This window comes from Crinia signifera, chromosome 4, assembly GCF_055691185.1.
Source record: "Crinia signifera chromosome 4, ASM5569118v1, whole genome shotgun sequence".
Classification (NCBI taxonomy): Eukaryota; Metazoa; Chordata; class Amphibia; order Anura; family Myobatrachidae; genus Crinia; species Crinia signifera.
Genome location: NC_139220.1, coordinates 123,345,706 through 123,360,964, shown reverse-complemented (window position 1 = coordinate 123,360,964; position 15,259 = coordinate 123,345,706). Strand labels below are relative to the sequence as shown.

Below are 15,259 nucleotides of genomic sequence, written 5' to 3'. Positions count from 1 at the left end.
GATGTTGGTTTTAATAAGATACAATGGTGCTTGCTGTTTGTCCCAACTCATCGTGTTATAGATAACATTTTACCATTTTCTGACATGAATTCACCATCCGTGTTTGTTACAAGGCAAGTTCAGATTTAATGAATGCAAAAATGTCACCCACCTGTGGCAAGTCAGTTACCCATGTACCATTTTTTTATTCACAGTTTCTTATACAGAGCAGCAAATTACATTGTGTTTTACAATTCGAAACAACAGTGATAATACAAAACTGGGTAATAACAGACATACCTGTAGGAAAGCTCTGTTCACAAGCTTACATCTATAGGGAAATAAACATTGATACATAAGTATAGGTGTTATCTATTGCATTATGGTCCTCCAGATTACAAAGGATCTGGGTGGGCTGTATAATATGGTCATGTTGACATGTTGTCAGTAGGATGGGTAAGTGAAGAATGAGAAAGTTTGTGGACTGTAGCAGGGATGTACAGTACTTGGATAGGAAAGATTTATGAAGGTTATGTGGGTGGTTCTGGAATATGATGAGCTTTCAGGGAACATCTTGAAGATTTGGAGACTAGAGGAGAGTCTTATTGTGAGTTGGAGAGCGTTCCACAGAGTGGGTGCAGCCAGTGGCGGATCTAGGATAAAATGACAGGGGAGGGCACCATGATAAAAGAGGGTTTAGGTGGGGGAGGGGCAGTGTTAGTGGGGCCAGTGTACATGCTAAGAGAGCGGCAGAGAGAGGGTGGGAATGAGATTAAAAATAGTCCCTGGCATTTAAAACACGCAGGACCACCATGGAGACAAAAGTGAAGGATGTAGTTGTGCGCATGCCGAAGGCGCACTCCGGAAAAGGGGGTGTGGCCACTCAACAGGGGGCGTGTCCTTGAGTGTAGTGTACAACACCATATACAACTTCTACACATTATGCAACAAAATACTAGACCCCATTATACTTGCCCCTTACACATGATGCCAAATGGATTGAGCCAAAATTCACAAAATGCCACACAGATTGAGCCAAAATTCACATAATGCCACACGGATTGAGCCAAAATTCACATAGTGCCACACGGATTGAGCCAAAATTCACAATACACTTCATAAACAGGGACATTGTCCATCAAAGGCACACATTAAACATTTACACCATAATGTCCATTACACGTTAAGTTACACGCCATTATGTCCATTATGTATTATGCCAAACACCATAATGCCTATTAAAAATTATGCTACATAAGTGCTGCTTATCTACATGTTCATTGCCAAGGGTTTCATGCTCATTGCCAGAGGTTCCATGCTCGTTGCCATGTGGGATTACATGCTCATTGCCAAGGGGGGGATACATGCTCCCGGTAAATGGGGGACAGACGCCGCATATATATATATATATATATAGTGGGTCCAAACAAAGAGCACTCTGGAGACTTTTCATTCAAATAAATCTGTATTGCAGCGTAACGGTATGAACGTTTTCAGGACCTAAGTCCCTTCCTCAGATACCTATGTAGGTATCTGAGGAAGGGACTTAGGTCCTGAAAACGTTCATACCGTTACGCTGCAATACAGATTTATTTGAATGAAAAGTCTCCAGAGTGCTCTTTGTTTGGACCCACTACACGTATTTAATAGTGGCACCGGAGCAGCTGAAATTCTTGGAGTGCCGGCATAGGTGGATATATATATATATATATATATATTATAGCATCTAGATTCTAGTTAAAATCATCTTGGGTAGTTACATTATAAGTGAAGCAGGACGCAGAGTTGCACCACTGATAGGACCATAGTGCTGACTGTATTGGCTTACTACCACATATTATTTCCTAACATTTATGCTAAGTATATATTTATTTTTAGAATGAACTTCTGAAAAAACAGTTAAATGACAAAGAAAGAGAACTAGAACAAAGCAGGACAATTATTACACAATTCAAATCTAAAGGTAAGTAAAGCTTTTCTCCAAAGACACAAGAATCACTGTATTTTGCAAAAGAACAATAATTCACTTAGCTGTACAGAGAAGTTTATATGCATTAACACTGTTACTATAATCATATCATATATATCACATTGTTTTAGAATTATTTTTAGTGTTGTAATTAAATTTTGACTGTCTGAAGGCAGTCATTTTGAATTCTTCATCGATACACAGTATAGACAACACCTTATAAGTGCAATCAATATTTCCTTGGGGAACCATTTTCCCCTGAATAAAAAAAATTTGGTTGGTGTGTGGTGCGCTATCAGCAGCTGCTGGCACTGGGTTTGTCAAGCCCAAATATATAGGAAACAAAAAAGAAAGTTGTGCCAGCGCTGGCTGTTTTAAGACCAATACAGTACACGGTTCTCAAAAGTATAACAATTTATTAATAACATCAATTAGAATAAGTATGTAAAAAAGGTAAATCACTCTAGTGGTGTAGTTAATGATACACAATTTTGAGCTAGCTATCACGGGGATAATCAGATTGAATTTGAATTTAAGCTTTTAGCTTAGGGTGAGTTCAATTGTGAAAAACAATGTGAATAGGCTGTATATTACCATCCCATTGGGCCCGGTTTTGTTTTGTCAGGTTCTGTGACACGATGTCCTGTGGTTGTCCTATATTTTCAACGACTCAATGCTTCCCAGTATGAGTGTCCTCTTGAATGCTTCTGGAAGGATTAGGGATCATGCAGTTATCCCATAAAAAATGATTTGTAATCCAGGAATTATGAGGATCCTCCGTGGGATGGGTGGACAGGTCACTTGGCAGGTGGGTGGGTGGCAGATAGGAACAGCAGTTTTCACAGGTGCTCACAGAACCTGGCAAAACAAAACCGGGCCCAATGGGATGGTAATATACAGCCTATTCACATTGTTTTTCACAATTGAACTCACCCTAAGCTAAAAGCTTAAATTCAAATCTGATTATCCCCGTGATAGCTAGCTCAAAATTGTGTATCATTAACTACACCACTAGAGTGATTTACCTTTTTTACTTTTTTTAATACTTATTCTAATGTTATTAATAAATTGTTATACTTTTGAGAACCGTGTACTGTATTTGTCTTAAAAACAGCCAGCGCTGGCACAACTTTCTTTTTTATTTTCCCCTGAATAACTGTACAGCTAATGATATGTCTGCTTTCTCTTGTGCATGTAAACTGTAAATGTTAAGAAAAAGCAATGAATTGCAACCTGTAGGAGAAATTGTTCCATACTAATTGCCACATATATAGAGTGGTGTTAATTTTGTCAGAAATGCAGTGTGGCAGAACAATCTCAGCTAATTAAATATAATCTTTTTTTATTTCTCTTTTTTTTTTAGCAGAAATTATATGGTAATTAGATAGAGAGAAAAAAAGGGAATGAAGATTAATTTTCATGATCCCCTAAATACCACTTTTTCACTTCTTTGCACACACTTTTTTTACCCATTCCCCATAAGCCCACAAGTGGCCCTTTACAAACCTGCAATTCTTCTCTTACCTGCTTCCTATGCTGAGTACCTATGAAAGAAATCTCGCTCTCTTGCCAGCTTTCTCACTTTATATTCATTTTTTCCATCTTTAGCTCCACTCTTTCCTTTGTTGAATAATCATACTTCAAGGCTCTCCTCTCTCTTTTCAGTTCTCCATGCCTGTTTGCTACATTTCATTGTTTAACCTTCTCCCTCTTCTTATCCCTTTCCACCCCATTTACCGCTAAAATAGAGTCCATCCACTGTGAAATTTCTTCTCATTTGGTCCATCCATCTTCAAAAGTTGTCTCCGTATTTGAAGTATACAGATGGAGCTGCTCTCATCAGAGTGGCTCCCGGCATGCTGAATGGGGAGCGCACATGTTAAGGCACTCGTGCCCCCCATTCTTGGCAGTGGACGTGTACGATTGTCATCTGCCAGATACCAGATGTCACACCGGCAGACATGCAGAGAATGGCACCATCTGTATGTAATCCTCTCCACATTCACCTCCATCCTGTTCACGCAGCATCCCAGTTTCTCGGTACTCACACCATCATATACCTGCTCTCATGCCCAGGTGATCAATGTCACTTTTCTCTGCCACCTTTCACTTATCATTCAACCATAGCCTGAGCTCTCCCATATTTAAGAAACTTTCCCTTGACTGCTCTTTTTTCTTTGTTTGCCACCCCATTGTTTTCTTATCAATGCCTATGGGTTCCTTGAGCAGTTGATATCATACTTGCCTACTTTTGAAAAGCATTTCAGGGGGATTGTGAAGGTGGTATCTAGAAGAGTGTACATGTACTGCTATATTTGGAGAGACATCCTAAAATGAATTTCATCCAAATGTAGATTAGCTCCAAAGCAGTCAGTACGATCTGCTGTACTACTTGAAGAAAGTACACCGATACATGTCAAGGCTTGTTCATACTGTAGATTGTGTTTTACAAGCTGGTCCAAACTTTTGTAGGACCGCGTGTAAACCTCAATGAAGTCTATCAAAGGCCTTCTCCTCATCCAAGGACAGCAACAGCAGTGGTTCACCCGTTCCGGAGAAGGCCTCAACCAAATCTGTTATTTTTCTAGTATTATCAGGTGACTGTCTACCTTGTACAAACCCACTTGATCCTGATAAATGAGGGTGGGAAGCAGAGGGTTGAGTCTGTTAGCTATCAATTTGGCATTAATTTTAAAATCCGAATTCAGCAATACTATGGGTCGAAAATTGGGTATACTAGTGGGGTTCTTCCCTGGTTTAGGGAAAGCAACTATCCTGGCTTCCAGCATTTCTTTCAGGAAGCTACCTAACGTAGATGCTTCATTGAACATTTGCGCCAAAATAGGGGAGAGGACATCTTTAAAACACAAATAAAATTTGTTAGTGTAGACATCCGGGCCTGGAGCGTTGTCGGCCGGGAGTGACTCCATAACTGAATTAATCTCCTCCACTGACCAAGGTTGTGCTAGAGTGTGGAGGGCATTCATGCTAAGAGAAGGGAGAGTAATCGGTGCTAGAAATTGGTCTATGGCAGCATCAGTGGGGTTGCTGGATCAGTCGTCCGGTTGTAAAGGTTAGAATAATATGCGGCAAAGGCATTAGCTATATCCTCTGGATTAGACACCTTAAAGCCTCTGTTGTCCGCGATTGACCGTATTCAGTCCTTCGCGAGATTCCCCCTCAGCTTTCTAGCAAGAAAACTACCCGCTCTATCGCCTTGTATGTTGAATTTTTGCTTCAGTTTAGATAGGGATCTATGAACATCCTGTAAAGCTAAGTAATTCCATTCCTCAGAGGGGGACATTTTATGTTTAGCCTCTAGATCTGCCATTCGGGTTTCTATATTAATTCGAAGAGCAACTGCTCTCTTGCGTATGCGGGCAGCCACCTGAATTGCGGAGCCCCCGATGACTGCCTTTAACGCGCACCAGAAGGTAAATTGTGACTTATCCAATGGTGACTTGGTTTCTAGATATAGAGAAAGAGCCTCAGAGATAGTCTGCCTTGCCTCCATGTCTAACAAAAGATACTCGCCAGGGGTTCGGAGGGGTTTGATCAGAGGACAAATTCCAATGTATGCATAATGAGGTGTGATCGGACCACGTAACTGGATAAGTGGAAGCTGTGGTGATTTGTTGTAGGGCCCATTTATCGGAAAATGCTAAATCAATGCGGGAGTAAGTACCGTGAACTGGGGAAAAAAGAGGTGTAGTCTCTTACATTAGGATTTTTAGCTCTCCAGACATCGTAGAAGTCGTATTCATGTATAATTCTCTGAAATGCTAGGCGAGTACTATGTCTATTGGTTTTCACAGTTTTGTCTAGAGAGGGGTCTACTACCAAATTAAAATCTCCCATAACCGTAAGCATTCCCTTCCGGCAGGCTGAAAGGGTGTTACAGAATTTCCTTAGAAATGGGAGTTGCTTGGAATTAGGGGTTTAAAGGACTGCCAATGTTACTTGTTTACTGTCAAGTTTACAAATTAAAATAAGGTATCTACCCTCCTGAAGAGAGGGTGGGGCACCAGGTGTCCCGTGAGGGCACCTAGGGTGGAGTGGTATTGCAGAGCTGCAGTTAAATGTCAGGGGTTGTCACCTTACCTTGACAAAGCTGCAAAGCGAAACGCGTTGGTGAATGCCTATTTGGACACCCACCCACTTGGATTACAACACTTTGTAATACAGTGACCGGACCAGCCTTCCACCTTGCTCACAGCCATATTCACAACCGGATTTGAACAAGCCAGCCTCTTGAAAGAAGGGATACCTAAAACCAGGCACCCCCGTGGCTGTAGGACGCAGTTTCCTCTCTCTAAATACATCCCTTTTGGCTTACAATCTCAGGAAGCACAAAGGAAGGCATTCTAGGAACTGACATTTGAACATACTATCCAAATGGGACTATTGGGTGACTATATCCACACATTGATTCACGGTATCACTGATTTTACAGTAATAACTTTTAAATATGTCTTAATAAATTCCCCATACTTTTAGCTACACCTGTTGCATGTGTTATTAGATGTAATGCAGTTATACCTTTCCCTGTACCAGATCTACCCTCCTGATCAGTGATCTGTTGTTCCAAAATAAAGTCCCAGGACCTGGAGAATAGAAGGGCAACACCCGCCTTCTTTCAGGGGCCATTGGATTGGTAGCAATGGGGATAGGAGGGGCTGGAGAATTGGGGAGGGGACGACTGGAGGAAATGGGTTTCTTGGAGAGCAACTATATGGGCTTTCAATTTATTAAAGTATCTCCGAGCTAAGGCGAGTTGAGACCTTTGACATTCAAAGATAACAGTTTAACCATTGAAACGGTAAGTTAGGCATGTTACTTCACAGCCAGTTCTTATAATATATAAAGAGAACAAATGTGTGCATTTCAAAAATAAACAGGGTGAGACAAGGGGAGAGTATAAAAAAACAGAACAAAGAATACAAAGGAGGGAAGGGGGTTGAAGGGAGTAGAATAGCTCCATAATGGGGCTACTGAGGGCCACGACTTAGGTGACACAATAAGGGCGTGAAGTGGTAGTTGACAACACCCACACTCCTATAAAAGATGAGAGGGAGAGAAGAGAAAAGAACATAAAGAATGACAATCCTGTTCCATAGTCCCCGTGTATTGGAGGAGGGAATACGTTGTTAATGTAATAGATAAACCATAGCGGGCATCTGGAAACAAAGACAACCTGCGCTAAACTGTAAGAGGACCAGGACACATCAAGAGTTACTATAGAACATTCGTAAACAAAGTAGTAGCATGTATGTCACTTGGACTATAAAGAGCATATTTGCAATTCTAAATTGTCAAAACTTGAATTAAGATAAACTGGATCAAAAAAGAACACCCAGTCAATCGTAGAGCAGCATAGACCAATAGTGAAATAGCCTTGTAAAAGAGTTGAGAGGTGAGGACAAGATCCAGAGCATGATATAATGTTAGTTGGACTTGCCTGCCACTGACCAATCCTGGGTGAAGCGCAACTCATCGGGGCTCTTCAAAGAGCCCACCTCCAATTTCCAGGAGGCCAGAAGTTGCGAGCCCTCAGTAGGTGTAGAGGCAACAAACATAGAGCCATTTTTCCGAATGAATAATTTTGTAGGGTATCCCTCTCTGTAAGGAATTTCCGCTTCTCGGAGGGCCTTTGCCCCCGGAAAGAATGACCTGCGGAGTTAAAGAGTACCTGCAGATAGGTCGCCGAAAATCTGGAGATCCCCCAGTATAGAGGCGGAGTGGCTGGATGGTCTAGCGGACTTGAGTATTGAGTGCTTGATATGGAAGTAATGGAGACGCATTATTGTGTCCCGCGGAGCATCTTGGGGGCGTTCCGGACTTTTGGTAAACGGTGGATGTGGTCCTGGAGGAAGTCTGTGATCTGTGTAGCTGGCATCAATTTTGTAAAAACATTGATATTGCTGCGCTTCGATCTATCCTCCATATCGCGGATCTTAGATTGCAAGACTCTCGCTTCATCTTAAACTCCAACATGGAGGGTAAGAAGTTGATTGTGGGATTTGACCGCTTCATCCATCTTATTTTCAATGTAGTCAGTGCGGCGTCCAACCACCTCTATATCCTGTTGGCAAGATTGGAGAGCAGATTTAAATTCTGCGGATATGTCTGTTTTTTAAAGGAGGTTAATAGTTGCTTCATCAACCTCAGTGTAAGGGGGGCATCGTCCCCTACTGATGATTGCTGGCTGTTGCCTATTGTGGTAGGGTCAAATGGTGCACTGAGTGCTAATAAAGTGTGTGTACCAGTTTCTTTGTTTGCAGCCTGCTTTGAGTTAGGGACTGAGATGAGGTTTTAAAGAAGCTGACTGGGGGAACACCACTATGTTCTTTCGCTTTTTTAGGGGACATGGTTGCCGCAGGGAGAGGATCGGTCAAAGCGTTGCACAGACTTATATTAGGCTTAAGTGCAGGTGCCAGCTGGTCTGTTGGCAGGTTAAGGCTTGTTCATTGTCATACCACTACTGCAGTAAAGAGATTCAAATCATGTCGGAGTGGTAGAGTGTGTGAGCACCCTCTAAGGAATGCAGGGTGTCATATCTGAGGGAAAGCAGGACATAGGAATCTGAGTATTTGATATGGCTACCTTGTAGCCAGGGTCCTGATATGGCGGTCGTGCCAGCACTGGCCTACGGTATCAATGGGCCCTTATTGAAATACTGCTACAGCTCCTAGGGCTCCTGTGGGGTGGCAGCAGGAGGGAGGCCTTGGGGAGTGCTATGATGGGGTCTGCAGGTAATCCCTGGTAGCAGCAATGTGCTGTGGGTTTCCCCCTGTGCAGAGTTCCCCTCTGTGTAGCTGCAGCTCAGGTTGGAAACGGGATCCAAGATCGTTTGTTTTTCTTTTATGTATATGACATTCATGAACACACGGACTATGTTACACTGTTCCGATGGTTTTATTCATCCATTTGACATTGGTTTAGGTACAGACTTTATGTTTATTCAGAGATTCCATTGTTTTCCTCAGATTGATTTGATATTTGGGACTATTTGGAGATGGAATTTGTGAAGTCTTTTTATGTACATCATATCTTCGTTCTTCGTACAATATTGTACTTTCTTTATATCGAAATCCATGGTTACGATGTCTCGATGATAAAATATTTTTGTATTACATTCTGAAAATCCCCCCCAAAATTTTAAAAAATATATAATTTAATATATGTGTGTGTGTGTGTGTGATATATATATATATATATATATATATATATTATATATATATATATATATTATATATATATATATATATATATATTATATATATATATATATATTATATATTATATATATATATAAAAAATGTTATTTATAACACTAATACTTTCAATGTAACTTTAAAATCTATATTTCATCTTTTTATTTTTTCAGTGAAAGCGCTAGCTGAAGAAAATAAGCAACTACAACAAGGGATGGAAGAAATTTTACAAGCCATTAAGGACTCTCAAAAAGGAGATGAAGCCACTCTAATAATCCCTAGTCTTGAACGACTGGTACATGTGAGTAGCACTTGAAAACACATTAAGTAAAGATTGAAAAAAAAAAACAAGACAAACCTTACTCTATTGAAACACACATTTAAAAGCCAGTGAATTATTTTACTTCCCTTTCTTTACGAATACAGTTTCTTTTCTTCACCCATCGCTATTATTATTTTTTAGTTTTAAAGATATTTAGTTGGGTTGTGTACACAAAGGGAAAGGGAACTTTAAATCACCATAATTGTCCATTCATGTTGCAGCATTTGAATAAGTGGTAAGACACAATGGGTTGCTAAGGCAGAAACCAAGGACCTTTTTAATGTAGTGATTTACTTATAGGTGTTTACTTATAGAGCATTACTGAAGCACCGGTGGCACGCCATCTTATTTGGAGGAATTCATCATTTCATTTTACAGTAAGACTAAGGGCGGTATTCAGTTCTGAATTCCTACTATCGGAACATCCCGACAGAATCCTGGGCCGTTTTATTGTCAGATCTGTTTTGTCGGAATCTGCCTTCAATGCTGTCAGAAACAGCAGCATGGAATAGTTGAAAGCCGCTATTTTCCCCGGCGAAAATATTAGCCAAGATTGAATACCCCCTTAAAGGGGAAATTCAATTAGCCCTGATAAATTATGTGGGGTGAAATTTTTTTTTGGCTTTAACGCCCAGAGCATATTACAGCCCTTTCTTCTTACCAAATACAATGGGGCAGATGTATTAAGCCTTAACAAGAGATAAATGCAAGTGTGATAGAGAGATAAACGTCCAGCCAATGAGATCCTTACTGACTTTTTTCAAACACAGCCTGTAACATGGCAGTTAGCAGGTGATTGGCTGGACTTTTATCTCTTTATCACCCTTGCATTTATCTCTTGTTAAGGCTTAATACATCTGCCCCATTATCTGTTATCGGGTGTTAACACATAGGTCTGGGAACTTTTCCCAGACCTATGTGTTAACTTTTAAACCAAATCAACTTTTGTGGAACTTTTAAACCAAATCAAACAAGCATCAAATCAGGGTCAGGTATTAATTATGGGGGATTTTAATTTACCCGACATTGATTGGGAAAACGAAACAGGTAAATCATCAAGAAGCAATGGGTTCTTAAGCTTACTTAAAGACCAGTTTATTACACAAACTCGTGATGAGGCACTCTTGGACTTAGTATTAACAAATAACACAGACTTAGTTTCAAACACAAAAGTAATTGAACAATTAGGGAACAGTGATCACAATATGGTTTCACTGGAAATCAACTTCAGTAAATTGCATCAAAAAGGATCTGCAAAAATACTAAACTTCAGAAAAGCGAACTTTTAATTATTCAGGGAAGTCCTAACAGGAATTGGGTGGGAAACGGTTATGGAGGGAAAAAATGCAGAGGAAATGTGGGATACTCTAAAAAAAGGTGCTTGATTCACTAACTATTGAATACATTCCTAAAGTAACTAAAGGTAAATTCAACAAAAAAAAGCCACCATGGTTGGACAAAGAAGTAAGGTCAGCTATCAACAATAAAACCAGAGCCTTTAAATTCTATAAAAATAACTTGAATGAGGAGGCGTTCGCAAAATACAAAGAATCAAACAAAACTTGTAAAGGGGTAAGCAAAGCAGCTAAAATATTATATGAAGAGTGCATAGCCACTGAAAGCAAAACCAACCCAAAGAAGTTTTTTAAATACATAAATAGTAAACGTTTAATTAAGGAAAACATAGGCCCACTAACTGATACTAGTGGAAAAAGTGTTACTGAGGACAAGGGAAAAGCAAAACTGTTAAATGAGTTCTTCTCATCAGTATTTACTAAGGGAGAGCAGACTGTGGAACGAACATTTACCACAAACGGGACAAATAAGCCAGATCTCATTGTGGATTTCACGCCGAAAGAAATCATACTGAGGCTAAGCAAACTCAAAACAAATAAATCACCAGGGCCAGATGGGATTCATCCGGGGGTATTAATGGAATTAAGGGATGAACTAGCTGCCCCCCTACATTATATCTTTAGCAAGTCACTATCGTCAGGTATAATACCAAAAGATTGGAGAATAGCAAAGGTAGTGCCAATATTCAAAAAAGGAAAAAAGGAAGATCCCGCTAATTACAGACCCGTTAGTTTAACTTCAATTGTGGGTAAACTATTTGAAGGATTTTTAAGGGATGGTATCCAGGAATATTTAGATCACCGTCTACTCAGTACTAACCAACATGGGTTCGTGAAAAATCGTTCATGCCAAACTAATCTACTAGGGTTCTATGAAGAGGTTAGCAAAAACCTCGATAATGGAAATGCTGTAGATGTGATTTTCCTAGATTTCGCTAAAGCATTTGATAATGTCCCACACAAGAGATTGAGTAATAAAATGGAGAACCTAGGATTGGGTGAAAATATCTGCAGATGGGTAGGGAATTGGCTATGTAATAGAGAACAAAGAGTGGTTGTGAATGGTGCCGTATCAGATATGATACCGGTACTAAGTGGAGTGCCCCAGGGTTCGGTTTTGGGGCCGTTTTTGTTTAACATTTTTATTAACGATATTGGGATAGGGTTACTCAGCAATGTATCCATCTTTGCGGACGATACAAAACTTAGCAAAGTCATAAAATCATCAGAAGATGTCACCTTGCTTCAAAATGATCTTGCAATTCTAGATGAGTGGGCAAAAAAATGGAAGATGAGGTTAAATGTAGATAAATGTAAGGTTATGCACCTTGGGAGACACAACCAGTGTGCAAGTTTCAACCTTAGCGGAGAGGAACTGGGTAATTCCATACTTGAAAAGGATCTAGGAGTCCAAATAGACAGCAAACTGGGATGTAGTGCCCATTGTAATGTAGCTACAAAAAAGGCCAACAAAATTCTCGCATGTATTAAGAGGGGAATGGAAACTAGGGACTCAAGGGTAATTATGCCACTGTATAAAGCATTGGTGAGACCTCACCTCGAGTACGGAGTGCAGTTCTGGGCCTCACACTATAAAAAGGACATCATAGAATTAGAAAAAGTCCAAAGGCGAGCAACAAAGCTTATTAGGGGAATGGAGAATTTAAGCTACGGGGAGAAATTAAGCAATTTGGGACTATTTACATTAGAAAAGAAACGTTTAAGGGGGGACATGCTCAACATGTACAAGTATATCAAGGGCCAATATAAGGAACTGTCACACACCCTCTTTTCTACTAGAAAGGAATCTAGGACACGAGGGCATGAGTATAGATTAGAAGAAAAAAGATTTCATTCAGCTAGTAGAAAGAATTTCTTTACGGTCAGAACAGTCAAACTCTGGAACTCTCTTCCCAGAGAGGTGGTAACGGCTGGCTCATTAAATGCGTTCAAGGCAAAGTTGGACAAACATTTACTGGAGAAAAACATCCATGGGTACAAATAAGAAATATAATTTGTCTGTAAAATACCAGAACCTACCAAATCAGCAATGGATATCTATACCAGGTTGAACTAGATGGACGCAAGTTTTTTTTCAGCCTTACCTACTATATATGTGTTAACCTTAAGTTTGTACCTGATAATAGTAATGAAGTCATTTCTTTATGGGTCTTCTGTGATATGCATTAAGTGCAGTGCCAGAGGCTAACTTTGTGCTTATTGGATAGCTCCAGAGGATTATTTAGCCAGTGGTAAATGTCTGCTGCTAACTAAATTTTCCTCAAAGTATGGTCATTTCTGTTCAATTAAAGCTTGCATGACAAAAAAATATATATTTAATTTTTTTTGTATTCTCTGTGTGTGGTGTGTATTATGGCTTTTGTTTCCTGTGCAAGAGAAAGCCAATCCCTTTTTTCCCTGTTGGTACAGAAGAATTCATGTACATCAGGATAGATGGTTTGTTCAGCTATTTGTTCTAGAAATGGTGAACATCCTGCCCATGCAGGAATGAGCCACTTCAAGCATTGAACATAATGTAGGTATCTAGTAGTCCAAAAGCAGTTTATTACTTGTTAGAACATAAAAAAAGGTTTATAAATATATCTTCAGTGGATACTCATTTTCTGCAATTGTCCCATGTACAGATATAGCCATGCTCATCTAGCCTACCTATTTTGGTTGCAGTTTTGCACAACATGACTAGTGTGGCATTTGACGTTGCTGATCAGTGTAATGCTTACATTCATCCACCTAATGTCTCTTTTGATAATCAACATTGTGCATGCATGAGGTCTCCAATCAAATGCAGTAGTCAGAGAACTACTTTAATATATGTTATGTTAAATGCATTATAGTATGCCTTACAAATGAGCACTGAGCTACAGTATCGCTGAATAGAGAGGATGTGTAGTATGGGGAGCTTAGTTTGCCGAGCTCAGCATACCATTCCCCACCGAGTCCCTGGGGCTGATTGAGTGAGTTTGTAGCATAATTAATTTAAAAGTAGAAGCAAAGGTGGCCAGTGAATAGCAATGGCGCTTCACATACTGTGCAGTAACTATCCACGGCACTGTTCTGTACTATTCATTAATGAAGCAAGCATGGTATAACATGCTATTACAATATTGCGTCTTGTGCACCGTCACTGGACATTTCTCATGGGCCAACAGTGAAGGTACTGTAGGATGTCGGGAAACCGGATAGATGAGAGTGGCTACATCGGTAGTTTAAAAAAAAAACTAGTAGATAATACATTTTATGTAGACTTACAATTTGCATGAATTGAAGTGTATTGTTCGAAAGAAAAAGCTTTTTCAAAACATGTTTCACAGCATTCGGCTTCCATATTTATGTGCGTGTTTATAAAGATGAAAACATGGTGGTGATTTTTCAGGCTATTGAAGCAAAGAATTCTGGTGGTGTATTTGATGCTGGTTTACATCTGAAAGCCCAAGTTGATCAACTTGCAGGAAGAAATGAGGAGTTAAGGCAAGAGCTTAAAGGATCACGGAAAGAAGCGGCAAACTTTTCAAACCTACTTGCAAAAGCCAATGAAAAGGTACCAATCTGATCTACATTGTTTTATGGTAAACAAACTATTTCGGCTACAAACTGAATGTTCATTTTTTTTCTTAATTTCCTAGGTTTTGCATCTTGAAAGGGAAGTTACACATCTGCGTCAGTCAGAAGGAGCGAACATTGTGTTCAAAGCTGTGAACCTTCCTGAAGGAATGCCTGTCTCCAGCACCAATCTCATCAACTCTCTGAATGATTATCTCTTGCATCTTCTGCAGGTAATCTCTTATTCATATTGTTCACAAAAGCTGTTGAAAGTCTTACTGCATGATACTTCATCTAATACTGTGTTAGTTTTGAATTACATTTTTTTTTTTAAAACAGCACTTTTTTTCAAAATTATTAGACTAAAAATCTGGTACAGTCTAAAAACACATGGATTAGACAATTACTCACTGATCCAAGCGGTTTTGTCGAATTTGCCGCACTTTCAACTTTTTTCCTGTTTTACCAGTCCTTTTACAGTCCTGTTTTACCAATGAAGTTTCGACTTAAAACAGTAAAGCGAAACTGCATCTGTGAAACATAACTAAAAACTGTCCGAAAACAGACGCATTTGAATACTAAAGTCTGTTTCTTTTGCCTACCAGGAAAAAAAAAGACTTAATTTTATGCCATAAAATGTTTAGTTTGCACTTTTTATTAAGTACATAAAACATGAAACTGATATTGATTTGTTTTCTTGAACTGCATAAATATTTTACATTCCCCATGTTCCTCAGGAAATTGACTTGAAAGAACAATCGTTGTCGAAGTTAGAGGAAGCGTTAGAAGACTACAAGAGAAAGTTTGCAGTGATACGGCATCAGCAAGGCCTGATCTACAAAGAGTATCAGAGGTAAAT

At 39.6% G+C, this 15,259-nt stretch overlaps 1 protein-coding gene across 2 annotated transcripts in view; it reads left to right on the top strand.

The window, feature by feature from the left end:
* CEP290 (centrosomal protein 290) overlaps positions 1 to 15,259 on the top strand; it is a 221,073-nt gene that overhangs the window by 64,442 nt on the left and 141,372 nt on the right. For both annotated transcript variants that reach the window (XM_083182358.1, XM_083182357.1), the window contains exons 18-22: positions 1,858 to 1,942; positions 9,336 to 9,463; positions 14,234 to 14,398; positions 14,484 to 14,633; positions 15,138 to 15,253. In XM_083182358.1, coding sequence (XP_083038484.1) covers positions 1,858 to 1,942; positions 9,336 to 9,463; positions 14,234 to 14,398; positions 14,484 to 14,633; positions 15,138 to 15,253 — 644 coding nt within the window. The remainder of the gene's footprint in view (positions 1 to 1,857; positions 1,943 to 9,335; positions 9,464 to 14,233; positions 14,399 to 14,483; positions 14,634 to 15,137; positions 15,254 to 15,259) is intronic.